The sequence below is a fragment of the Grampus griseus genome (genome assembly GCF_964374135.1).
Source record: "Grampus griseus genome assembly, chromosome: 4".
NCBI lineage: Eukaryota > Metazoa > Chordata > Mammalia > Artiodactyla > Delphinidae > Grampus > Grampus griseus.
In genome coordinates, this window is record NC_138997.1 from 69713202 (window position 1) to 69740417 (window position 27216).

Below are 27216 nucleotides of genomic sequence, written 5' to 3' on the forward strand. Positions count from 1 at the left end.
AACCCACAGATGTGTCCAAGCCAAAATTTGAGTGATACTCTTGACTGCTTCCTGCCCCCAGCTTCTGTTAATCAGTCACCAGATTCTGTCTAGTCATCTCAGGATCTATTAAAATTCCTATATTTCTTTTTATAATTTCTGCTTCTGTATTATTTTACCTGAACTATTATAGTGCTCTGCTTCTACTAGTCTCTCTAATTCTAGTCGAGCCTACTTCCATTCCATTCTCTGTGTTGTAGCCAGTATGATGGTTCAAAAGAACAAATGTCTATTAATGTCACTTTCCTGCTTAAAACCTTTCAATGTCTTTGTTGAGGGGGCGGAGGTGTTGGGAGTTACCTTCATGTGACCTTTCACGATCTGCTCACCTCACCATTATCATCTCTTACAACAACCTCTGTTACCCCCTGTCCTTAGGTTTTTGCCCTAATCATACGAAACTACTTGTAGTATTCTAAAATCACAGTTCCTTCTCATGTCTCCAGACCTTTGCATATACTGTTCTTTTGGCATAGATCAAATTTCTCTATCTCTTTGCCTGGTGAAATGTTATTTTATTCTTGAGATCTCAGCTTACGTATCAGTTCTCCAGGAGGCTTCTTTAACTTCTTTGTCACTCCCAGTGTGTTCAGAGAGCACTTTGTGGGTTCTCTGGGAAGTGCCTCAAATGTAGTGGCTGTGTCTATTTCACCGTTTCCAAACTACAGTCAGCGTCGTATCGGACACTTACTTGTATTGGTACTCAGTAAATATTTGCTGAATGATAAATATATGATAAATATATGAAGGAATCACTAATATTTAACTATAATATGTTTTTACTTAAGTTTCTTTGATTTCTAGCCAGGAATAATTTTTACATTTATTAGCCATTTGTTTTCTTCGTGGCTTCTCGTTTAGTTATACTCTTTGTTGTTTGTTTGTTTGTTTTTAGCTGGGTTTTAACCTTTTTTCAGATAACTTTTAGAGACCCTTATATGGTAAAAATGTTAACCTTTTGAAGTGCTGCAAATATTTAAGCCTTTTATTTTGGCTTTAAAGGGGGAGTTTCCATTTGTGTTTATTTGGTTAATAATTGGTGTCCCTATGTATTATTATCCTTTAGTCTTCACAACAGTTGCCTTAGGTAAGAAATCTGAGGCTTAGGATAACTAAGTAAATTGTCCAAAGATTTTCATCCATGCTTTTCTGGCTGTAAACTCATGGTCTTAACTTCTATACTTCCTCCTCCAGCATGCTGGATTTGTTAGGTGCTTTAATTCTGACGAGTAACTCGATCCCAAAGTACTTAAAACCAAGTAGGGCAGTAGGATATGCTTCTGAATTTTGCTTCATGCACATTTTAGGAATTAAGTTCTATTGCTCCGGTGTTTTTGACTCAGACCTCTTACTTTTATTTGATTCCGTAATCTCCAGGGATTTTTTTCTTGTTGCCATCAAAAAAAATCCCTCAAAAATACCCCCTCTTTTTTTTTGCTATCAAAAATATCCCTCCTTCTTGCTGTCATATTATATATACAGCAGATTCTTGGTGTTTTAAAAAAATTCTAGAATGGACATTGGATGGGTCAAGCAAAGTATGAGGGTAAAGTTTTGCATTAACTTTGGTGTGGCAAGGTTGGGTTGGTCTTGGTTAATTCAGTTATTCACAATGATTATTGAGTTTTTAGTAGTTGTCAAATATTCTGACAGGTCCTAATAATAGACGAATAAGTGAAGCTTCACTCCTGCTTCGAAGGAGCTCATGATTTAGAAGAATGTTAAGAATGAGAATGTTATAGTGATATCTCAGTTCTACAATGAGAAATAGTAAGAATACAGCAATTCCTGATTTTCCTTGTTAGTGAAAACATTTCTATCCGAAACTGACAAGTTCCTGAAGTTCTTTCCACACCAGAAATTTTACTTTTTGATTAAATTTATTCCTGAGTGTTTTATCCTTTTGATGCTCTTATAGATGACATTGTTTTCTTAATTTCCTTTTCAGATTGTTTGTTGTTAGTGTATACAGAAATGCAACTGATTTTTGTATATTTATTTTGTGTCCTGCTATTTTTTTTTTTTTTTTTTTTTTTTTTTTTGCGGTACGCAGGCCTCTCACTGTTGTGGCCTCTCCCGTTGCGGAGCACAGGCTCTGGACGCGCAGGCTCAGCGGCCATGGCTCACGGGCCCAGGCGCTCCGCGGCATGTGGGATCTTCCCAGACCGGGGCACGAACCCGTGTCCCCTGCATCGGCAGGCGGACTCTCAACCACTGCGCCACCAGGGAAGCCCCCTGTGTCCTGCTATTTGATGTTGATTAGCTCTAACAGTTTTTTTTTGCTAGACTCTTTAGGGCTTTCTACATATAAGATCATGTCATCTGCGAAGAGAGATAATTTTACTTCAAACTTTCCAATTTTGATTTCTTTCACTTCTTGCTTAATTGTTCTAGATAGTACTGTGTTGAATACAAGTAGCAAGAGTGGCCATCCCTGCCTTGTTCCTCTAATCTTAGAGGAAAAGCTTTCAATTTTTCACTGTTGAGCATGATGTTAGCTGTGGAGCTTTTCATATATGGCTTTTATTATCTTGAGAAAGTTGCTATCTATCTCTTGTTTATTTAGTGTTTTTACCATGAAAAGGTATTGAATTATGTCAGATGCTTTTTCTGCATTAATTGATACGATCGTGTGATTTTAATACTTTGTTCCTTAATGTGGTGTGTCACATTAACTGATTTTTGTATGTAGAACCGTCCTTGTACCCCAAGGATAAATCCCACTTGGTCATGGTGTATGATCCTTTTAATATGCTATTAAATTTGGTTTGTTAATATTTTGTTGAGAATTTTTGCATATATATTTATCAGGGATATTGTAGTTTTTCCTTGTGGAGTCTGTCTGGCTTTGGTGTCAAGGTAATGTTGGCTTCATAAAATAAGCTTGGAGGTGTTCCTTTCCCTTCAATTTTTGGGAGGGGTTTGAGCAAGATTGGTGCTAATTAATTCTTCTTTACATGTTTGGTATAATTCTTCAGTGAATGTTTGGTCCTGGCTTTTCTTTGTTGGGAGGTTTTTGATTACTGATTCAATTTTCTTATTAGTTATAGGTATGCTAAGATTTTCTATTTCTTCATGATTCAGTCTCGATAGGTTCTATATTTCTAGGAATTTATCTGTTTCCTCTAGATTATCCAGTTTATTGGCATTTAATTGTTCATGATAGTTTATTATGATCCTTTGTATTACTTGGTATCAGTTGTAATGTTTCCTCTTTTTGTTGTTCTTTGCTAAAAACACTTTTTTTCTGTTGTTTTATTTATGCTCTATTTTGTTTCTGCTTTAATCTTTATTATTTCCTTCCTTCTGCTAACTTTGGGCTTTTTCTGGTTCCTTGAGGTATAAAGTTAGGTTCTTTATATTTGACATCTTTCTTCTTTTCTAATGTAGTATTTACCACTCTAAACTTCCCTCTTAATGATGCTTTTGCTGCATCCCATAAGTTTTGATGTTTTGTGCTTTTGTCTCAAAATACTTTCTAATTTCCATTTTGATTTCTTCTTTGACCCATTGATTGTTCAAGAATGTGTTTAATTTCTACATGTTTTGAATTTTCCAGTTTACCTTATACTACTGATTTCTAGTTTTATTCCATTGTGGTCAGAAAAGATATTTGATAAAGCATTTCAATCTTCTTAAATTTGTTAAGACTTGTTTTGCTCCCTGATGTGATCCATCCTGGTGAATGTCCCCTGTGCATTTAAGGAAAATGTGTATTCTGCTCCTGTTGGGTGGAATGTTCTGTTAAGTCCATTGGTCTTTAGTGTTGTTCAAGCCATCCGTTTTCTTATTGACCTTCTCTGTCTAGGGTTCTGTCCATTATTGAAACTGGGGTATTGAAATTTCCTACTATTACTGTGTTGTTGTCTGTTCCTCAGTTCAGTTCTGTCAATCTTTGCTACAAATATTTGGGTGCTTTGATGTTGGGTGTATATATATCTATAATTGTTATATCTTCCTGATAAATTTGACCGTTTTATTGTATAATGTTCTTTTTGTCTCTTGTGACAGTTTTTTACTTAAAGTCTATTTTGTCTGATGTAAGTATGGCCATTTGTGCTTTCTTGGTTACCATTTGCATGGAATATCTTTTTCCAGTCTTTTAGTCTCTGTGTGTCCTTAAATCTAAAGTGAGTTTTGTAGATAGCATGTAGTTGGATCTTGTTTTTTTATCCGTTTACCTACTTTGTCTTTTGACTGGCAACTTTAATTCATTTGCATTTAAAGTAATTACTGACGGGGAAGGACTTATTGTTATTTTGTTCATTGTTTTGGTCTGTCTTGTAGCTTTTTGTCACTTTTTTCCTGTCTTGTCTTCCTTGTGTTTCATTGTTTTCTTTTAGTGACATGCTTTGATTCTTTTCTCATTTCCTTTTGTGTATCCTGTATAGATGTTTTCTTTGTGCTTACCATGGGTCTACATAAAACATCTTATAGATTTAACATCTATTTTAAGCTGATAACAATTTAACTTCAAAAACTCTACTCTTTTACTTCTCTCCCCCACCACACTTTATCTCCGTCACAAATTGCATCTTTTTATATTCATTATATATGAGTATTCATTAACACATATGTGTGTATTCATTAACATATTTTCATAGCTATACTTATTTTTATACTTTTGTCTTTTAACTTCTATAGTAGAATTAAAAGTAATTGTTGTAGTTTTTTTTATTTTTAAGTTATTTTCTTTTAGAGACAATTTATAGAGTTTAGCATTTGTTATATATTAGTTTGGCCAAAAAGTTCATTTGGGTTTTTCCATAAGATATTACAGGAAAACCCAAACAAACATTTTGGCAAACCCAATATATTTTTGTGACAAAGTTATAAATTTTGTTATGTTTCAAAATTATTTTGAAACCTTCTTCATGATAAATGTCCATATAAGTTGAGTAAATCTAACACATTTTTTTCTGGTTTAAACAGAATTCTGAGACTGATGGTCAGCCATACAGAAGAATACATTGAACTTACAGTTTTCTGAAGAATCAGTTCAAAAGATCCCCAAAATACAAAAGGTAATGAAAGGGTTGTATCTTGGAATGTACTTTGAAATGACACTTGCCCAGGAAAATGGGAATTACAACCAACCTAAGAGAAAAGATTTGAAGATACTGACATTAAGAATTTCCTCAATGAGGACTTCCCCGGTGGCACAGTGGTTAAGAATCCTCCTGCCAAGGCAGGGGACACGGGTTCGAGCCCTGCTCCGGGAAGATCCCACATGCCGCGGAGCAGCTAAGCCCGTGTGCCACAACTACTGAGCCTGCGATCTAGACCCCGAGAGCCACAACTACTGAAGCCTGTGCGCCTAGAGCCCGTGCTCCACAACAAGAGAAGCCACACTGCAACGAAGAGTAGCCCCCGCTTACCTCAACTAGAGAAAACCCGCGCACAGCAACGAAGACTCAACACAGCCAAAAACAAATAAATAAATTTATAAGAAAAAAAAAAAAAAAGAATTTCCTCAGTGAAATGTCCCAACCTGATATCCTTAAAATAAAGTTCACAGATCCCATCCTTAAATATGAGCTGTAGCCAAAGATCACTGGACATTTTAGGAAAGCCTCTTTTGTGAGAGTCAAAGACCAAACCAAAATAGAAAATACCAAGTTAGGGGAAATGGAGACCAGACAGGCAGGTAAAAATGGAAATAAACACAAAACTGTCATTTAATAGTTTGAGAAATAAGAAGAGATGCTAAATCCATGAACATGAGAGAGAAAAAAATAAGAAATGAAATAAGAAATGGAAAACTCAATGGAACGGCTAAAAAATGATACTGATGTTGAAAGTAAAGCAAAGAGAAAATGGGAGAGAAAAGATAAGAAAATTGGGGAAACTGTCCAGGATCTCCAATGTTAAAAAAAATAGGAGCTCTAGAAAGAGAATAGAGGGACTAGAGGGGAGAAATACAGAATAGTGAATGATTCAGCAAAACTCTCCAGAAATTAGAGGACACACATTTACAGGTCGAAAGAGCCCACAGAGTGACCAATGCAGATATGAAAATTAGTCCAAAATAGGGCATATACCTGTTAAATTTTGTTAAACATAAAACTACATCTCTGATAATTTAGTCCAAGATCTTTTCTCTACTTTTCCAGCCAGTTGATAGACATGCTATATTTAAAAGAGAGATAAAGGAAGAGCTTCCAGAATAAGAAAAATAATAGGTCACATATAAGGGATCAGTAATCAGAATGGCTTTGGACTTCTTTCTTCTTCTTTTTTTTTTTGTGGTACGCGGGCCTCTCACTATTGCAGCCTCTCCCGTTGCGGAGCACAGGCTCCGGACGCACAGGCTCAGCGGCCATGGCTCACGAGCCCAGCCGCTCCGCAGCATGTGGGATCCTCCCGGACCGGGGCACGAACCCGTGTCCCCCGCATTGGCAGGTGGACTCTCAACCACTGCGCCACCAGGGAAGCCCGGCTTTGGACTTCTTGATCCCACACTGGAAACTAGAAGACAGTGGAGAAGGGCGTCTCCACTGAAGATAGAAGGGAAAAATGATTTTCCTTCATAATTCTGAGGGAAAAATGATTTCCAACTCAGTATTCAGAATCTAGCTAGACTGTTAATTAAGGATAGACCAATGTTAGTTTTAGATTTGTGATGTCTCAAAAAAATTTATCTGCCATGTTTCCTTTCTTGGGCAGTTAATGTAGGAGGTACTCAACAAAAATAAAGAAGTAAACTAAAAAAAATGAAGCCGTAGGAAGAAACAGGGAATGCAACTTACGTAGAGACGCAGGAAATCACCAAGATGATAGTGAAGAGTGATCCCAAGATTACAGCTGGTCACCAATTATAGTTATCCATTCCCAGTAGGAGTAGGTCAGAAGGTGCCAGGAGAAATAGCTGCAAAAGATTAAATTGGTAGAATCTGTAATGTATTTGAAGATATTAAGAGTAGATTTAGACAAGAGTTTAGGGCTGAATTGTAGATAAGTATTCAGAAAACCAGGTAAATAACAAAACAAAACAATGATTAACTCTAGGGAAAACTATTCCAAAAAACAAATTGTAGTATACCATATGGCTTAACTGTGAATTGTATTTACAGAGTCATAATAATGTTAACTCTGGATATAACCACCTAGCCAAAATCACGGTATTGGAAATTTGGGCAAGCGTGCGTGTATATGAGGTAAGGATGGGGGAGTCAAAGCTAAATTATTATTTTTTATAGTGGAATTCGGTAGATGATGGCTTAAAAAAAAAGACACTTTAGAGAGCAAAAGCAAGCACTTTTAATAATTACATTGGGGACAGCTCAAATAAATTGGGAGTGTATAGGCATCCTACCTAAAATAGAATCAAGAAGTAATAAAGTAAAAGTTATTAGAGATAGGGAGTTAACTACCAAGGGAAACAGTTAAAGAGATGAAAGTGGTTGAAAGTAGGAAATGTGGATCAGAAGACTTCTGATTTTTTAAAAAGTCTTGTAAAACTGGATACTTTAAACTCTGAACAAGTATACATTTGTGAAAATAAACACTTAAGTTTTAAAATGAGAGAGCGGAATGAATTAAAGATGTTGAAACACCAACTGTACACAACTCTGACAAGTGGTTTTTCTGTGAAAGGGAGCAGAAAAGGAGGGCCATTCCTGAAGGGGGTTGCTGGGTCGAGGAAGTTTTTGTCTGTTTTGTTTGTTTTTTAAGGTAAAATACTAAGATGTTGATCAGAATATTCCAGTTATAGAGGGAGAAATTAGTGATGTAGAAATGGAAAGCTTTGAGAAGTGACAGCAGGTGGGACTCAGAGGACAAGATACTGATACTGCATAATTTATTTTTAATGCAGAATGTGTTATGTTGTATGTAAGAGTTCTTTTCCAAAGATGGAGTGCCAAGCACTGAGATTTTCTGTTAATTATGTGTAATGTTGCATGCTGCATTTAAAACATACCTGCTTCCATATTCTGCAAAGTTTGAATTGCTTAGAAGGTTTGTTAGTTAATACCTGCGCATGTGATAAATGTTTTAAAACTTGTTTTTAAAATGATGTTTATAAAAAAAAAACGCCATCCTGCCCTCCACTGTGATAAAATAGTAATGTGGTGCTTACTCAGCTGGGAATTCATATCATTGAATGACTTTGAGCTCAAGTTGCTTAAGTAAAGGAGCATTTGATTCCTAGCAGTAACTTGATCCTTTATCATTTAATTTGTAACTGATCCTTTTAAAGACAGATTATTTCATACCATAGTGGTCTATTAATATCAATATTTAAGAAAAATGACTTTTAATAATATTTAATCTGTATTAGACCATCTCCTTGCTGTGAGTAGGGACATCGCATGCCTTCTAAAAATGACTCCTTAGAATCCATGCCATGAGCAAGTGTGACTCTGCCTAGTCTTTTTTGTGCTGAAAGTGTGAGTCCTAGGATAGACCCCACACAAGACCTTTGGCTGCTCCCACATTACCACTTTGTCTTGTTAAAGTTAATTCAACACCATGTAAAGAAGTCAAGAGGAATCTCCTAACAGTTGCTTTAGAGTACTTAATTGGGCCTATTTCACTTCTTCCTTTATCTTTCCCTTAAATATAGCATGCCTATCAGTTGGCTGGAAAAGTAGAGGAAAGATCTTGGACTGAACTATCAGAGATGTAGTTTTATGTTGTTCAGTTAGCTGGGCAACAGATAGTGTTTGGAAAAATATTGTTAACCAACAATAGTAAAGTAGCTTAATAAAGCATCAGTCTATCTTCTAAAGCGTTTTGGATTCACTTCCCTTATAGTTAGCATGGCCTCTCCTGTGTAGTATAAGTTCTTATTCTTGGGGTCCTTTTTTCCCTCTAGTTTGCCCTATTTCTACCTTCTGATAATTAAACAAGCATATACTTGCTGCCATATAAGGCTCAGATCTGGTCTTTTAACTTTAAACTGAAACTGTTCTTTTTTTAATCCACTCAAATTGGCTGTGTTACCTTTGCACTGTTCTTTCTGTTCTAGTGATAGAACCAACCTCTGTTATTACCATGATGCTAACTAAGTATGTCTGTTAGACCAGAGGGCTGTACTTAGGTGATCTTTAAAGTCTCTTCTAACTCTAAAATTCTATAATTTTCTGTTCCATCTGCTGATGTTGACCCAGACACTTAAAATCACTATTTTATCCTGGAGTTAGTTCTTTTTATTTTTCCTGACTCCCCTCACTCATTATCTTTTAAGAACTCTCAGCCCTTCACAGTTCTGCTTCTGCAGCCATAACCACATGGGCAACCCAGCATCATTTATCCAGAGTTATTCTCTCTTCCTTTCATGAATGTACATTTAAAAACAATGATAGAGTATTATAGAGTCTCATGTCCTTTAATATTCTCTCATTTAGTTAGAGTTACACAATAATTTACACTATTTTCTAAACTTTAATTAAAAAATAATTCTTGTGCCTCAAAACTGTTAGGATATTTATTAGAGTTAAGGTGGTTATTCAATATTTAACTCATGACTATCAGATGTAAGTATCTTATATGGGTAAAACCTGCTTTATACTTTAGCAAAACTGTATAGAATATAGAGAGATAAATTTTAGGCTTATGACTGAGTTTTAAAGCAGTAAATTTTAATCCCTTCAGTGTGAGTATGAAACTTCATAATAAGGCTCTTCTCTGCTTGACTTGCCTTCACCCCTTTACCACTCCTGTTGTCTCTCACTTTATGCTCTAGTAATTAAAACTTTCAGTTGTAATATGCCTACATTTTTCTCTAAAGAGAAAACTCTCTCAAATATGACGCTCTCTCATAAATGCCTGTGCCTTTGCAAATCACTTTTCTTGTGGCTTAGAATCCCTTCAGCTATTACCTCTTCCTGTCCTTTAGTCTGTTATTTCTCAAACTTAAATGGTCATACAAATCACATGAAGACCTTGTTAAAATGTAGATTTTGCTTCAGTGGGACTAGAGTTGGGATCAAGATTCTGTATTTTAACAAGCTCTCAGATGATGGTCTCTGGAGCACATTTTCAGTAACAAGAATCTAGACTGCCTAACAAACTCACTGTCATCAAGAATATTTCCTCTGACTGCCCCCCCCACCAATATACCTTCATCATCCCTTTTATTATAATTATTTAGTTATCCATCTCCCTCTTTAATTGCAGATTTTTGCCTATAGTGATGGTGTCTCTCATCCTTCTATTTCCAAAGCTAACTATACTGTTTAACAGAAAGTAGGCTTTCAACAAATGTTTATTGCCCATTAGCTGGTGTTATTATAACCTACTTACATAGGCTTACATATGTAGCCTACGTAGTCTAATATATATACTGAATATTAAGAGTGGCTTTTTAATTTCCACTATTTTGTTATAGAAAGAAAATGAATTATGGTCTTCAATTTTTGTTCCCCTGTAGTCCTTTTTTTAAAAGGAAAAAAAGCCTCAAATGTGCCTCAGCTAAGTATATTTGCTTGAAAATAATGTTATAGCCTTCAGTAGAAACAAAAACATTTTGAAGTCTCTATGAAAACATAGTATTTCTCAAATTACTGTGTTTGTAGACATAAGTTTTTTAGAAAACTAATGACCATTTATTTTTCTTTCCACCCAAGGAGAAGTACAAATGTCTACTACAAGACGAAAACGTAATATGTTATGTTGTTTACCGTAAGCTGTAGTAAAATGAGCTCACTTGTTGACAGGTATGTTTTTAGAGACTTGTTTATTTTGAATTATATAAAGCTATTTAAAAAATTCACTGTTAGAGTAATGGTCTATATCAAACTGATAAAAGGAGTATTATGCTTAACCATAATTACTGTTCCATTTACCTTCTGTACCGAGCAAATTTCATGTAATAGTAAGTAAGGTATATTATCTAGAGCCAAAGTCAACAGCATGTGGCTTGTGTTCTGAATGGATCTTGAACTGTAATTCTGAGCGATCTGGTCAGAACTGCTCTGAAATAAATTATGACAATTGCAGATGTTTGCTTGGCGCTTTGTGGGATCATCTGTCTCCTTATCTGTTGGTTCTAACTTCAGCCCTTTAAGCACCTTAGCATTTGTGACTCATGAGAGTTGACTCTAATTAGGATTTCATTAGTTGAAATTATAATCTTTAAATATTACTATTGGGAAAAGGATGGGCCTCCTTGTTTCTTTGATTTAAAGACTTTATTTTTTTACATTTTAACATGTCTGACATTGGGATTCATCTTACAATTGGCTTATCATAGTTTAATTGGTGGCATTGTTTTCTTTCATAGTGGCACATAAAATAGTAAGTCTTATAGTCAATGGTGTCTTAAATTTGATGAAATACAGTACCAGTTTTTAAAAAATACCTGCTCTTTGACAGCTAATGTACAGAGCACTTTTTATGTCTTACTTCATTTAACTTCACAATAATTCCATGAGAATTTACAGATGAGGAGTCTATAGGCCAGAGAGGTTAAATAACTTGTTTAAAGTCACATAGTAAGTAATAAGGTGGAGTTATGACCTGTATTGGTCTGACACTAAAGTTCCTATAGTTCCTGTGCTTTTATTATAGTGTAATGTGTGATTCTTCCATAGGGGATTCTTTAAGAGTTTTGTAGCTAGAGTTGTGCACAGAAGTGACTTTGACATCTAGGGACAGCTTTCCTCCCTTTTCTGTGAGGTAAATAGTGAAGGTATGTACTCTATCAGAGCTTAAGACTTAAGGGGCAAGGAGTTTCCTCAGGGAGGCCTGCCTGCCACTGCCATGGATGTGGGCTGTGCCGTAGTTTCAGGTGAAATCTATGTGTAGTCTTTTCCTCAGAAAGGATGTTTCTTCACTACTCCTAAAGATTAAATATGATTTTGGCATTATGCTTCTGAATGATGGTCACTTCCTATTCTAGACAGTATGACCTGTAGGGACAACATCTGGGTGTTCAGACATAAAGCAGTGGTTTTTAATATGAGTTCATTATCTCTCTGAATATCGTGAAAGTTATGGACTCTCTTCTCAATAATGTACGTTTACATACAGAGTTTTTTATAAATTTCATTGTATACGTGGAACCCCAAAAGTCTACTCATGAACCTCTATGATACGAGATTTGTAGATGGTCTCAGTTGTGGGGCTCGTAGGCACTTTATAGGCCACAGAAAGATGTGGTTAAAGAAGTGAATAGTGAGTTCATGTAAAAGCTCATATCACTTGCAACTATTTACTGTTGCCCCTTAGATTAAGGAGTTAGCCACCAGTGCTCTTGGTTTCATTTGTTAGAATGCTCTTCCCCTTGGTCTTCCCATAACCAACCCCTTCTTGTCGCTTAGATCTCAGGCTCAAATGTCCCCACTTCAGCAAGTCCTTCCCTAACCACTCAGACTAAAGTAACCACCTAGTAATTAAAACATCACCCCTTAAAAAAAATAATAAAATTCATACATTTTCATGTTGATTTGTTTCTACTAGAAAATAAGCTATATGAGAGTGGGGATCTGTATGTCTAATTAACTGCTCTGTAACCATGTCCAGAACAGAGCCTGGTACATGAGTGCTAACGAATATTTGTCAAATGAATCAGTACTGAGTGAAAATATATCAGTATAAGTTAATATGCTAGATATTGTGATGTTTCTGAGTGATTTGTGTTTTATAAAGTAAATGTCTCAGAAAATGTTTTTTAAATGTGCTACTATAATTAAAAATAATTTCAAATGAATCATTTTGTATAATGGCAAATATACTGACTTTCTATAGATTTTCACTTGTTACTAAAAGTTTGGAATAAGATATTTAACCTCTGATAAAGTTAAATTCTTGTTTATTGTAATAAACTTTTTAAAATGTAAAACATAGTTGAACTTTGTCTATATGTGTTAGAAAACAGGTTAGTAGTTACTTAGTTTGAACTTATGCAATCCATAACTCTACAAAAATCCTAGGATGTAACTGATTTCATTCATACGTTGTTTTAGTATTGCTGTTGCTTAGTGAGTCTGCTGTCTTATTTTCTCTATCCACTTTCTTTTTCTTTTAGAGACGATGGTAGTATTTTTGATGGATTGGTGGAAGAAGATGACAAGGACAAAGCAAAAAGGTAGTTCAACTTCAGATATAAAATAGTAAATAAATGAATAATAAATAAATGTAATAGTAAATCAGTGATTTCCAAAATCTATCTGCCTTAAGAACTTAGATATGTTAGCAAGGTGGAAGAGGTTAGAGTATCAGTGTGTAGTTTATAAATTAAATTATCCTCTAAAAGTGCCCTTCTCACCACATCATATTATGGCACATAATATTTACATGACATCACTGGGGATGTTAGCCTTCGTCACTCGACTAAGGCAGGGTTTGCCTAGATTTACCATTGTAGTTACTCTTTTCTGTTAACCCACTCTATTCTTTGGAAATAATTTATTTAGAGTAGGGATGGGGGAATTAAGCTTCACCTCTCATAGGAAGGGATATCTACACATATTTGAAATTCTTCTGTAAAAAAAAGAAATCTCTTTCCCATTTATTTATATCTTGTGGACTCATGTATATTTTGTATGGACTCATGATTTATTTTGTACTTTAGGTTATACTTCAGTGCTATGTTATTCTGTTGCTCAGTTTGTTCCAGCTTTGGCCTTTGGGAGGTCTTTCTGGGTGGGCTTCTGTGTCTTTTGACATGCCTCCATTCTCCAACAGAAGGGAAAGTGGGTGGTGGAGAGTAGGCGTGGGGGGGAAGAATTGATGGAGAGGTATCATCAAGTAGGTGACAGGATGGGATCTAGAGCCATGGTGGTGATGGTGGGGGCTTGACCTTAGATACGGGCCTTGATGGTGATTACAGTATCAGGAGGGAGGGTCCAGAGAGCATTGCAGCCAAGTGTGTAGTCATTGAGGGTGAGCAGTAAATACTTTATGGTTTTTTTCCAGCCACACTGAACTACTTGGGTGCTCAGACATGAGGGTAGAGAGTGTAGTAGCATTACATACAGATACAAAAGATAAACATGTAATAAGTAGTAGTTCCTAAATGTCTGTATTTAGCAAAATAAAAGGTACTGGGATAAGAAGAATATTCACATAACCAGATAAACTGCTAAATTCTTAAATGAATGATTAAAATATATCTGGGAAGAAGATTTTGAGGAACGCTATATACAACTTTATTCAAGGAAATTAAAAGACCTGAATTTGAAGCTAAAAATATATTGGATATAACTCCTTTCCCTTAACTTCAATCTAGTGGGGGAAGGTTCTTATAAAATATTTCAGGGTAGAGAGAAAGTCACTGATAAGGTGGGAATAATCAGTCTTGCCTGAATGAAGAGGCAGAACTTTTTTTTTTTTTTAACATCTTTATTAGGGTATAATTGCTTTACAGTGGTGTGTTAGTTTCTGCTTTATAACAAAGTGAATCAGTTATACATATACATATGTTCCCATATCTCTTCCCTCTTGCGTCTCCCTCCCTCCCACCCTCCCTATCCCACCCCTCCAGGCGGTCACAAAGCACCGAGCCGATATCCCTGTGCCATGCGGCTGCTTCCCACTAGCTATCTACCTTACGTTTGTTAGTGTATATATGTCCATGCCTCTCTGTCGCCCTGTCACAGCTCACCCTTCCCCCTCCCCATATCCTCAGGTCCGTTCTCCAGTAGGTCTGTGTCTTTATTCCTGTCTTACCCATAGGTTCTTCATGACATTTTTTTTCCTTAAATTCCATATATATGTGTTAGCATACGGTATTTGTCTTTCTCTTTCTGACTTACTTCACTCTGTATGACAGACCCTAGGTCTATCCACCTTATTACAAATAGCTCAATTTCGTTTCTTTTTATGGGTGAGTAATATTCCATTGTATATATGTGCCACATCTTCTTTATCCATTCATCCGATGATGGGCACTTAGGTTGTTTCCATCTCTGGGCTATTGTAAATAGAGCTGCAATGAACATTGTGGTACATGACTCTTTTTGAATTATGGTTTTCTCAGGGTATATGCCCAGTAGTGGGATTGCTGGGTCATATGGTAGTTCTATTTGTAGTTTTTTAAGGAACCTCCATACTGTTCTCCAAAGTGGCTGAACCAATTCACATTCCCACCAGCAGTGCAAGAGTGTTCCCTTTTCTCCACACCCTCTCCAGCATTTATTGTTTCTAGATTTTTTGATAATGGCCATTCTGACTGGTGTGAGATGTAGTTTTGATTTGCATTTCTTTAATGATTAATGATGTTGAGCATTCTTTCATGTGTTTGTTGGCAGTCTGTATATCTTCTTTGGAGAAATGTCTATTTAGGTCTTCAGAGGCAGAACTTTGAGGAATTAACTTGGACAGATTTAAAGGCCAAGTTTAGAGATGGATAAGGTGAGCTAAGGGTATTCTGTTCACAGAGACTTTGAAGGTTTGATCGTGTTTTTAGGGGACCAAAAATGCTATGGCTGTGGGAAACCTTGGAGAAAGAGAAGGCCTCATAATAATGCTGTCAGAATTAAATGGACCATGTTGAACGCTGACATCTGTGCCCTGTTATTACTGAGGTCATCACAAGGGCTGAATACGTCCAACCTGAACGTAACATGAAATAAAGTTGCTTTAATGGGTGTGATCCACTGGTAGAATTGGCAGTGATACTTGATTTGTGTATATTTCTTATGCTGGAGTTAAGATGCCTGTTTTAAATTATTACTTCTTGGTAACTGTATGATCCTGGGCATATTCTCTTTTATGCCTGAGTTGTCACACTTGTAACATGAAAAATAATAAAGTCTACTTTGTAGGAATTAAATGAAATTTCATGTATGTTTCTAGTAGTGCCTTATATACAACATTTATACAGTTATATACAATTTCCAGTAGTAACTTATATACAACAAATAATGGCTCTAAATTTTACCCATGTCTTCAGATATTTCATATATAATAATTCTCAGTTACTTATTTCCTACTTACTCCTTTCTAGAGGAATATAACTGATCTGTATGTCTAACTTCCTCTAGTATGTGTCCTTTAAAATGTCAAACAGGCAATTTCACCATATTTAAATTCTCCCCAAACCATTGGTCTACCGAAACTAGTATCTCAAGTTATATTACACATGGTCATCTGGCCTCCAGTCTTGTTTTGCATACAGTAAATTTCCAGTAGTATTTGTTATATGAATTTGTTTTGCCAAGCACTGATCTTTTCATTACTCTAGTGCTAGAATGGTCTTAATAAGGAGTTCTGTTCATGTCAGTCATTTCTTTGCTTAAAACCTTTTAGTGCCTTCCCATGGCTTTCACTATTAAACTAAATCCTTTTGTGTAGCATAAAAACTTCATGATTTTTTCTTCCAGTACTTATTATTCCTAATTGCCACCCACCCTCCTCCCCCAACTCCAGCATAGCTGGGCACAGAAAGCTTGTACACTAGCTACATGAGCCATGCTGAACTACTTGTGATAGATGTGTGGCCCTTATTTTATTTTTTTGGCCGCACCGCACAGCATGCAGGGACATTAGTTCCGTGACCAGGGATCAGACCTGTGCCCCCTACAGTGGAAGTGTGGAGTCCTAACCACTGGACTGCCAGGGAATTCCTGTTAGGTTTTCATCTTTGTGCAAGTTTCCTGTGTCTGGAATGCCCTGCTCACACCCTGCCACCATCCCTTTCTCACTTAGCCTTCATGACTCAATTCGGCACACTTAAGGAGGTTCCATAGGTATTAGGTGAATTTCTTGAAAGGGCTTATCTTTCTGTAGTATCCCTAGTCCTTATTAGCACAGTCTCTGTCATTATAACAAAGCACTCAATGTTTGGTGAGGGAGTCAGTTAATTTCTGTTACGTTTCTTGAGAGGTTTGAACAGTTGTATTTTTTCCCAGTACTAATACAGAATAAATGCTCCTTTACTGAAAAAAATTAAATTAAATTAATAGAATTATCCTCTGACCTTTGGGGATCTTTTGGGAAAGTAGTGTACTTTCTAAAGTTGAATTCTAAAATCTGACTTCACAAAGCAGGTAATTAGAAGTATTATGGAATGATTAATTGCTCTGTAAATAATTGTGTTTATTTATCTCAAGAGTTCTCAGTACAACTAAGAATTTGCTTCTAGTTACTGCTTCACATAGAACAGTGGGAATTATTCCTTTAGCACATATATTTTGAGTGCTTACTGTTTGTTAGGTGTTATGCTTAAGTGCTTAGATGAAAAAACTGGGGCTCTGTTATCAAGAAGCCTACAACCCAGTGGAGAGACAGCTATGCAAAAGAGTGGTTACAGCTCTGTGTTGGAGGCTGGGATGGAGGAATAAAGAGGAAGAATGTGTGGGTAAGCCTGAGGGTAGGGAAATTTTCATTTTTAGATTTCTGTTTATAATTTAAAACTTACAGGAGATGGATAACTTTCTCCTATTCAATAATTTTTAATGATTTGGACTTACACATTATATGTGCTTTCAGAAACTGTATCTCAGTAATATTCATAATAACCTTATAAGGAAAATACAGATTCTTGGTAAATATTAGATTAAATAAAACCTGAGATTTGAATGTAGTTTGTCTTACTGACATTTTCATAAAAACATGTATGCCGAATGCATAAAATGTAAAAGCTTCTTTAGTGGTTAAACTAAGAAGAAAAATTATTGCCCTGATTAACTGTATATTGTTGGTAACCTAGGATATAAATATTTATTACCATCTGTATTGACAGAAGTACATGCTCTGTGGTTGTGTCTGTATTGAGCACTGTATTAAACTATTTGTGTAATTAAATGGACTGTTTGAAAACTGGTTATTTAATTTTTTATTTCATCAGAGTATCTAGAAACAAATCTGAAAAGAAACGTAGAGATCAGTTTAATGTTCTCATTAAAGAACTGGGATCCATGCTTCCTGGGAATGCTAGAAAGATGGACAAATCTACTGTTCTACAGAAGAGCATTGATTTTTTACGAAAACATAAAGGTACATTTTTAACTTTGTAAAATGGATTTTTTTTTTTTTGAATAATAACAGACTGTCTCTTAAAGCATAATGTGATGAAATCTTGGCAGTGATGGCTTGAGACTGTATGCTTCCTAACCATTTTTAAGAAAAGGAAATAATTGCTTTTTTAAAGATTTCCTGGTATGTTCTTTCTTTCATTCAACAAACATGTATTTAGTGCCTACTAGTATATCCTAGATTCTTGTGGTGCAGGGTAACAGTCCTGGCCCTCAAGTAACTCAGGCCAAGGGAGACAAACATATAAACAGCTAATTGCAATGCAAGTAATTATAATGTGAGTAGTGCTCGTAAACTGTAAACTTTGTGTGAGAACACAGAGGAAAGAATGTGTCAGGGAAGTCTTAAACAGTTAATTTTTCAACTGAGACTTCCTGTTAGCTTAAGAAAAACAGCATTTCACATGGAGGAAATAGCATGTGTAAAACCAGAGAAGCAGGGAGAGTTCAGTTTAACCGGAGCATAGTTTGAGTTGGAAAGTTATGGGTCTATTTGAAAGAGAAGCAAGAGTCAGATCATGAGAACTTTATATGTCATTTTAAAAGATTGCTTCAGTGTATATCTAGGAAATCAAAACACTGTGTTTTAAAGTGATTATTTGTTAATCAAAGAAAATCACTTTGAGTAAATAAGTCATGAAAAGAAAATTTTAAAGAATGTTAAGTATTTTGGTACTTAATAAATGCTACTTAATAGAAAATAGGTGAAAAACTTGTAAAAGGACATTTCTTTTTCAGATGGAAATGAAACTGCAGAACTTCTCAGAAAGAGAATTTGTAACTAGTGCCTCTATTTATTGCTAGCTCACTCTGTGATACATTACTAGCCTGGTTTATGCTCCACCACTGTTTAAAATTATTTTTTGTTAATTTAATTAATGCCATGACCCCCTACCCCCTCTGCTACCAATAAATCGGTAGCTTTTTCTTATATTTCATCCTCTTCTGCATCTCTGAAGCACTGGAAATTTTCATCCATCCTCCACTGGCTTCCTTTTCCCTTGGCCTGAGATACACTGTACTTCTTCATTCACCTCCCCCTCCCAACTGAGCTAACTTCTTTCCTCTTTCTTTTTCTGCCCTCTGAACATGACATTTCTCAAGGTCTTGTCTTTTGTGCCCTTGCTTTCTCTATGCTCCTTCCCTTGGTTTTGCCTCTCTCTTAAACTACTAAATCTATATTTCTAGATGCAAACTTTTCAGTTTTTTTTTTTCCAGGTAACTTCTGGGTCTTTGTTTTACGTGTCCTCAGACTCAACGCATCTGAAGTTGAATTCATTTTCATTTGTCAAGTCGTCTCTTTCTCTCATCTTTCCTTTTTCCATTTTCACACCACTATCCTTTCAATCCCCTGGGACTCAAGCCTGAGAAGAGTTTTGCATTTTTTTCATCTTCTGTAGTACAGTATCACAGTTGCCAGTTTTGTTGATTATTCTCAAAATTGCTGGTCTTCATTTTTATTGCCACCATTATCATTACATTTTATCTCTACAAATAGTATTCTCACTAACTTCAGGGCCCCTTGTTAGATAGCACACTCCTTCCTCAGACATTGTAGGAGTTCAGTAAATGATTGTTGAATGAAATGAAATAATATGCATGCATAATTATTTATCCCTGACAATAGAGGATTCATTTTGGCATTTAGATATTTTTTTCAAAATTGGGTATATGATTCTCACACCAAAAAAATTTACCTTAAATTGAAAGGTGATTCTTATATACTTCTTACTCTAAAAATAAACCTGGGTTTAACTAAACTTGATGGAATTTGCTTATGGATTTAAGTCCTTTTTTCTGAGTGTATATAATGTGAATTTGAAAAGCATGACTATGTTCCACAGAATTAGTAGCTATATTTCTCAGTTACTCTTCATATCTAGTACAGGCATTTCCAATATGCCAAATTTTGGGTGCCAGTTTAATATGCTATATTTATATATCTGGTAATAGAAAAATTAAAACAACTTAGTCCATTTTTTTCACTGCAAGGTAGAGTATATTTTGTAGAGTAAGCTCTGTGACATAGATTTTAATTTTACTTGTTTGTTTTAATATGTCTGCATTTAAAAATGAAAAAATATTACCTAAATAGTTCACATTTCATCATTTATGAATAGTTTTCTCATAACTAAATCCATTAGAAGTATGTTGCAAGATAAACTATAATTATTGTGTTAAAATGTGTGCCTTAAGCCAGGGATCTGCAAATTTTTGACCAGCTTCCTACCACTAAGAAAACATACCAGAGGTCACTAAGCAGGATTACTCTGGGTTTATTACTATAAAGTTTTTGCCTAAAATTTTATTTTAGTCTCCTTGATTAATTAAGAATAGAATACCTTAGACTGGAAAGAATCTTTCTGCCTGGCAATAGGCAGGCCTAAAGTCATTCTTTTTTTTAATTTTTTTTTTTTTTTTGGAGTGAAATAAAGTCATTCTTTTTTAAAAGCAGACTGACTGATCTCCTTGGCTCCTTTCCTCCAGGTTCACGTCCTTATGTCTGCTCTAGGTGCTACCGTTTGAATGGCAAAGAAAGGAAGGAGAAAAAGAACATATTCCTAATGCTTGGTCTAATCTGCTTGTTCTGATTCTTGTTTGGTCATTGTGTAAAGCAGGAAGCAATCTCAGGCCTGTCAGCAATACAGGTTCTCAGAGCTCCCCAAAGAAAATCCAAAGAGACTGGTATTTTCAGGAGAGCAAATCCAAGGAGATAACTTGCTACATTAGCTCAAATATTTCCTCATCCCCAAACTTGGACCTCCTGATAACCTACCTAGACCAATGAATGTTATTGACTATGGTTTAGAGTGGGAGAAGGGAAGGCAACTTGTAGGACTTTTGTACCACCACCCTCTCCCTGTGGTTGGACTATACGGCTAATGTGTCAATCTGTTTACAGAAATCACTGCACAGTCAGATGCTAGTGAAATTCGACAGGACTGGAAACCTACATTCCTTAGTAATGAAGAGTTTACACAATTAATGCTGGAGGTATGTCCAGATTTAATTTTTGAAAAGTTTTATTTTCCTTAAAAGAGAAATCATGGGGGTTACCAATTTTAGTATAGTTTTAACAATATTAATTTAATATTGAAAAATCTTAATTCAGTGTAAGTCAGTCAACTATCTCTTCAGTTAAAATTAACTGATGTAAGTATTATAAGGAAATAGTACTATGTACTAAAATAATGCCAAATCTTTGTGGTTTCAATAACATCTGAATTTTTGAGAGGCTTAATAAAAGTCAGAAACCTATAACTACCAAGTTCTCTACCTGGACCACAGTAACATTCAAATGAAAAATAAAATATATTATTCATCACATACTAAATATTATTTTGAAATGTATTCTACTAGACAGTAAGATTTTTTTTAACAAATTAAAATCCACCTAAATACAACATAAAATGGTAATAAATGAAGTAGTTTGAAAATATTAAAATAATGAAATATACATTGAAAGGCAACTTTTCTCAATTCAAATAGAAACTTCTAAAACGAAATAAGTAGATGTTCTTTTGCGACAAAATTATTTTTGAAAACAATTCAGGTCATATTTGCTTAGAATTGCAAAACTTAATAACTTATACAATCAATTATAAAATCCACAAAAATTTTGAGTCACTCATACCTATCTATTTTACTTTTTTACTTTTTGATCATTTCCTATTTACATTAATAAGGTATCATCTATGCACACAAAGTACGGAGTTCAGTATCAGATTTCCATGAAAACTTAAAATAAACAAAGGTGGTATACTTTGGTGGTAACAGTTAAGGACAAGAAAAATACATATGCAGAAGGTAGACATGGAAGAAGTAGAGGAAAGCAGTTGAGGTAGGAATATATAGAGGTGGTTAAATAATTTACATTTCTCATTCTGTTTGTTTGGGTCTGTTATTTTAGAACTTAAGCATTTTTCTGTGTGGTGTATGTAATGTGGTGTATGTATATGTAATAGCCATGTCTCAAGTGTCTTTGTATATTGACCAAAGCCTAAAGCAACATTATTTTGCAAATTAATGAACTATTTTTCTATTTATACTTTAGGTGGAACAGTTAATTGCTGGATTAATTAAGTCTTTACCTATTCAGCAGAAATGTTACTGTATGAAAATTTGTTGGAGTATAAATGCATTGTATATATATTTAAAGTTGTGCTTAAAATCTGAAAAATAACTGAGCACTTTTCACATATTACCTCAGTGAATCCTCACAATACTCTTCTGAAGATAAACTATTAGTATCCCTTTCTAACTTTCAGATGAGGAAATTGAGGAACAGAGGGATTATGAAATTTGCTCAAAATAAAACAGTAATTAGCTTAGCTAGGACTCACTGCAGGAAGACTAGCCTCTGGTCCCGGTGGCCCCAGCCCTTGTGCCCACTGCCACTCATGAGACTTGTTTTCAGTGAAGGCTAGCCGTGGCACAGGACTTTTAGCTTAGTAACCAGCAGTCAACTCTTTAAGTTAGTGGACACTTAAGTTACAAACCAAATAATAGTTCCAATTTTGTTAAATTTTTTCTCCTCTTCAAGGTAGTTTGCCATTGTCTGAAATTATCTCTTTAGATAGAAGTAATACATTTATGAAAGGGTACACACAAGCTAATGTCTGTAACCACAAGAAGAAATCAACTCATTTAATTCCTCTTTAATTTTTTCTTTGATTATTTCTCAGTGTAATCATTTAATAAGATCTTCTGTGTTAATCATAAGCTATTTATGTACCCTGCTTTATTGGTATGAAAAATTTTTTATAAATTCATAAATTGATGTAATGTCCACACTTAAGAATCTTAGCAAGGTAAATTACCTATTCACTAATAAGCTAAACGGAAAGCATTGTCCTCAAATTTGTCTTTACAGTGAACAGATTTTTTAAATTAATTGCCAAGACACATGTAGTGCATATGTAGATAAGTGTTAAAAATAGAGTCCAGAGATTGTAACATTATATATAATATGCAACAGAGAAAATTTAAACATGTTAATTTTGAGAATATAAATTAGTTGTCTCATGATTATCCTCACTGCTTTTAAAATTACATTCCTGAAAGATACTACATTTATTTATTTTCAATATGTCAAGCATATTTTTGATTTTTAGTGAATATTTACAACTACTAAGTGAATATGCATTTTAAGTTCATATTGCCAAGATTGAAGGATATGTATAAATGTGTGTACTGTAACCTGAGTCCAACTAACCTAGTTGTGTTACTGTTTGCTGGTCATGTTGATAAGATTACAGTTAGGCAGTCTGGATACCCATTTCAGCAGAATTTCGGATGTAGGCTATATCGTAGAATGTTAGAGCTGCTAGTAGAGGAGTTGGGGTCATTCAGCTCAACCTCTTCATTTTACGGATGAGGCCTGGAGAGGCTGCAGCCTGTCTGGTCAGATTGCTAATTAATTCAAGAACTCAGACTAAGATCTTAAAATTCACTTATACCTTATGTGTTGGCTGTCTTTCTCCATTCTTCCGTTGCCACCCGTCCCTCTTCCTCTTGTCTCTGTTGCTTAAGGAATATTCCTTGCTACCCTTGCTGGGGGTGTTGAGAGTAGCCAAGGAAATCAGGGCAGTTTACCCTGACCAGACCTCTATGCAGGGTCATCTCTGTGTGAAGTCATCTCCTTGTAAGGAGTTCTTTCTCCTTGGCAGCCGACAGCTCTCTCCAGTAATCTACAAGGGAAGGGCCAGTGCCCTGCCTGCCTCATCACAAGGTGGTTCTGTCCCCTTCCCTAGAACTTCCATCCAGTCTTCCCATATTAAACACCCACTAAGGAAACAGCGAAGGTTTACACAGGCCTTTTGTTGTGGGTAAAGTAGATGTCAAATAGGAAGATGAGTTTTAACTAATGAGCCCTTTCCCTCGTATCATACAACGTGGGCAAGGGATAACCTTCAAGGTCTTCAGTCTTGGTATGAGGATGTCCTTCTGTGTCTTGATCTTCCTTCCACATCTCTTGAGTCTTCCTCCCTAAGGCCCCTTCAGTTTTTGGTGTACCTGCTTACCTTCTTGGGAAATTAGATTGCTCCACTCAAAAGAAGTTTGAGCCCTGGATCCCTTCTTGTGTTAATTAAGACTTGGTGAGATGCTGGTGGAGGCTTTTCTCTGCTGAATCTTTGCCTGCTTTGAAGGAGGAAGGGGCAGGCTCTGGTTCTGGGAGTGGGATCAAGTCATTAAGAGTTCTGATTTTAGTTGATTCTCTTCACAGAAGAGAGTTGCATCCTAATTCCTAGCAAATAGAGATCATCATAGAAAATAGTAATTTGCTTTCAAAGATGACACAATCTAGCTTCACATGAGAAAAGCATGTCCTTCTTAACATCATTTTGACCCTTTTCCTTAGGAAGTAATACCAGCATTATTGTACCAAGGAGTTTTTGTAAAAATTTCATGAATTTGCTTAAAGTATAAGATTTTCACCCCCTCCCCTTACATTAGCCAAGAATGAGTTTGAGCCATTCTAGAAAACAGGCATCTACTCAAAATAAGTACTTTCTGATATCCAAACGTCTCCCTCAATAGAAGAGGAGGTGGGGGATGCCTTTTTCCCTACTTCCAACACGTACCTCAGCAGTTACTTGGAGGGAGGTTACTCTAACTCTCAGATCTGTAAATTACATACAGGTTATTTTTTAGTTGCCACGGGCCACACATATGCTAGGTGCTGCAGATACAGTATTGGAGGAGTTATACATAATTCTCACTAGAGATTGTATCTTTTGAGAGAACCCTAAAACAAGAAATTCAAATTTAGTGTGATAACTATTTATTTATTTATTTATTTATTTATTTTGCAGTAGGTGGGTCTCTCACTGCTGTGGCCTCTCCCACTGCGGAGCACAGGCTCCGGACGCACAGGCCCAGTGGCCATGGCTCACAGGCCCAGCCACTCCATGGCATGTGGGATCCCCGCGGACCAGGGCACGAACCCGTGTCCCCTGCATCGGCAGGCGGACTCCCAACCACTGTGCCAGCAGGGAAGCCCTGTGATAACTATTTTGATAGGAGAAGAGGAACTCCTCTCATGGTGTATCTTTTCTGCTGTATATCTTCAACATCTTTTCTATTGCATCTTCTTTCCCTTCAGCCTGCAAATATATTTCAGTTACTTTTTTAAAAAATAACTCCCCTTGATACTTTGTCCCCTCAAAATGTGTCCTTTCATGAACTTTAGAAGGGAAGAAAGAGTGGTTTATAATAGACTTCTGATCATCCACCCATCTCTAAACTCATTGTAGTGTGACTCACCTTCCTATGGAAATTACTCTTAAAAGTCACCAAAATTCAGTCCTCATTTTCTCATTCCTTGTCTTATTTGATTCTATGTTATCCTGAACCATCCCTCTTCCTCCTCATTCACTTTGTCATTCTTTCTTCCATTGACTTCATTGACAACAGTGTATTATTCTGTCTTTGTCATTTTCTCTGGTGCTTTTGCTCCTTCTCATTCCCATAAATAGATTATTCCCCAAGGATTTGTCTTTGGCATTCTCCTCTCTTTTGCAGATCTCATTTCTTCAGCTGCAACTTTGGTGCCTAGGATTCTCAAATGAAAAACTTTGTGATATGTGAATACAGGATTGCTTTATTATTATTATTACTATTTTATAAAATTATTTTTAAAAATTTTTGGCTGAGTCGGGTTGGGTCTTTGTTGCTGTGCACGGGCTTTCTCTAGTTGTGGCTAGTGGGGACTACTCTTCATTGAGGTACGCGTGCTTCTCATTGCGGTGGCTTCTCTTGTTGCAGAGCATGAGCTCTAGGCACACAGGCTTCAGTAGTTGTGGCATGTGGGCTCAGTAGTTGTGGCTTGCGGGCTCTAGAGCGCAGGCTCAGCAGTTGTAGCACATGGGCTTAGTTGCTCCGCAGCATGTGGGATCTTCCCGGACCAGGGCTCGAACCCATGTTCCCTGCATCGGCAGGCGGATTCTTAACCACTGCACCACCAGGGAAGTCCCAGGATTGCTTTATTATTAAGTATTGTTCCCCTATGCTGACTTCTCTCCTGAACCCTAACATCACATTTCTTAATGCTTGCCTAAGTCCCTCCTTCTCTATTCTTACTGCTGCTAATTTCATTTGGATTCTCCTTAACTTCCCCAACTATTCTGAAGGCCACTGAGATTTTCCTCTTAATTCACTTTTTCCTCTAAATCCATTTTACACACTGCTTCCAGACCACTCTTGAAAAAAGTCCATATGTCTTGCCCTGGTATTCAAGGCCTATCATGATCTGACCTCAGCCTACTTTTTCAGCTTACTCCCTTTCACTTTATTCCCCATGTATCTCCCTGTGCTTCAGTCTGTACATAATATCTGTCTGTTAATATATCCGAAGGTGGTAATGTGTTCTTTTGTGTGCCGAAGACATATTATTGGTGGCCTATGTGCTTCGGAGATATTAACATCTTCAAATAAGGCCATTGTTGTATAATAACATGGTAAAGGTAGAACATTGTTTCTACCTTTTAGAAACCAATCATCCAATAATGGCCATAGAGTGATTTTTTTTTTCCAGAAGCATTTTAAAATGCACAAAGATAGATACTAAGGTATTGTAAGGGGAAAAGCTAGCATTTTGACAGTGCTCTGGAAATTTCCGCAGTTAAGTCCTTTGTCATTTATCTTAGATTTTTATTTCTGTCCTGTGAAATACTTTTTTCTTTTCATTTAACTGACCATTATGTTTAATTTCAGGCTCTTGATGGTTTTTTTTTAGCAATCATGACAGATGGAAGCATAATATATGTGTCTGAGAGTGTAACTTCATTACTTGAACATTTACCAGTAAGTATAAAAATCCTGTGATCTTCTTATTTAATGCCTGTTCTAAACATTCTAAAGCACTAAGCAGTGGACCCCTCAGAGCAGTGCTGAACAGCGGTTGGAGCGGGGATGCGACCTCTAAATAGTCTCTTGTTTTAGTATGTCTGTGTTTTCTCAGGTCAGTCATTAATCTATAGTGACTAAATATCCAACTACCACTTCACCTAACCTCTATTCTTCTTGCCCTCTTTATTATCATGCTGAGTTTTCAGTATTAACTTTTTAATCAGCGTGGTGAAGATGTTGCTTAATCACTGAAATTATCTTGAGAATAACTAAATTTCTACTGAGATATTTGTTGCAGCTAAATAATTTTCTCAAAAGAATGACTTATAAGAACATACTGAAAATAATAGATAAGAACTTTTGTGCTCTGTGGCTTGAGTTGATAATATTTTAATGGCCATAT

The 27216-nt window shown here is 36.0% G+C and overlaps 1 protein-coding gene across 8 annotated transcripts in view; it reads left to right on the plus strand.

The window, feature by feature from the left end:
• The window catches only part of CLOCK (clock circadian regulator), a 135253-nt gene that overhangs the window by 61282 nt on the left and 46755 nt on the right, over positions 1 to 27216 (plus strand). For 6 of the 8 annotated variants that reach the window (XR_014296631.1, XM_082653015.1, XM_082653013.1 and 3 more), the window contains 7 exons: positions 4972 to 5063; positions 7113 to 7196; positions 10611 to 10700; positions 13013 to 13072; positions 17777 to 17925; positions 20866 to 20957; positions 26679 to 26768. Coding sequence is in view for 7 of the 8 variants with exons in the window: in XM_082653015.1 (XP_082509141.1) it covers positions 10654 to 10700; positions 13013 to 13072; positions 17777 to 17925; positions 20866 to 20957; positions 26679 to 26768 (438 nt within the window). In the remaining variant the exon portion in view is untranslated. The remainder of the gene's footprint in view (positions 1 to 4971; positions 5064 to 7112; positions 7197 to 10610; positions 10701 to 13012; positions 13073 to 17776; positions 17926 to 20865; positions 20958 to 26678; positions 26769 to 27216) is intronic. The other 2 variants (XM_082653012.1, XM_082653014.1) reach the window with 1 other exon arrangement.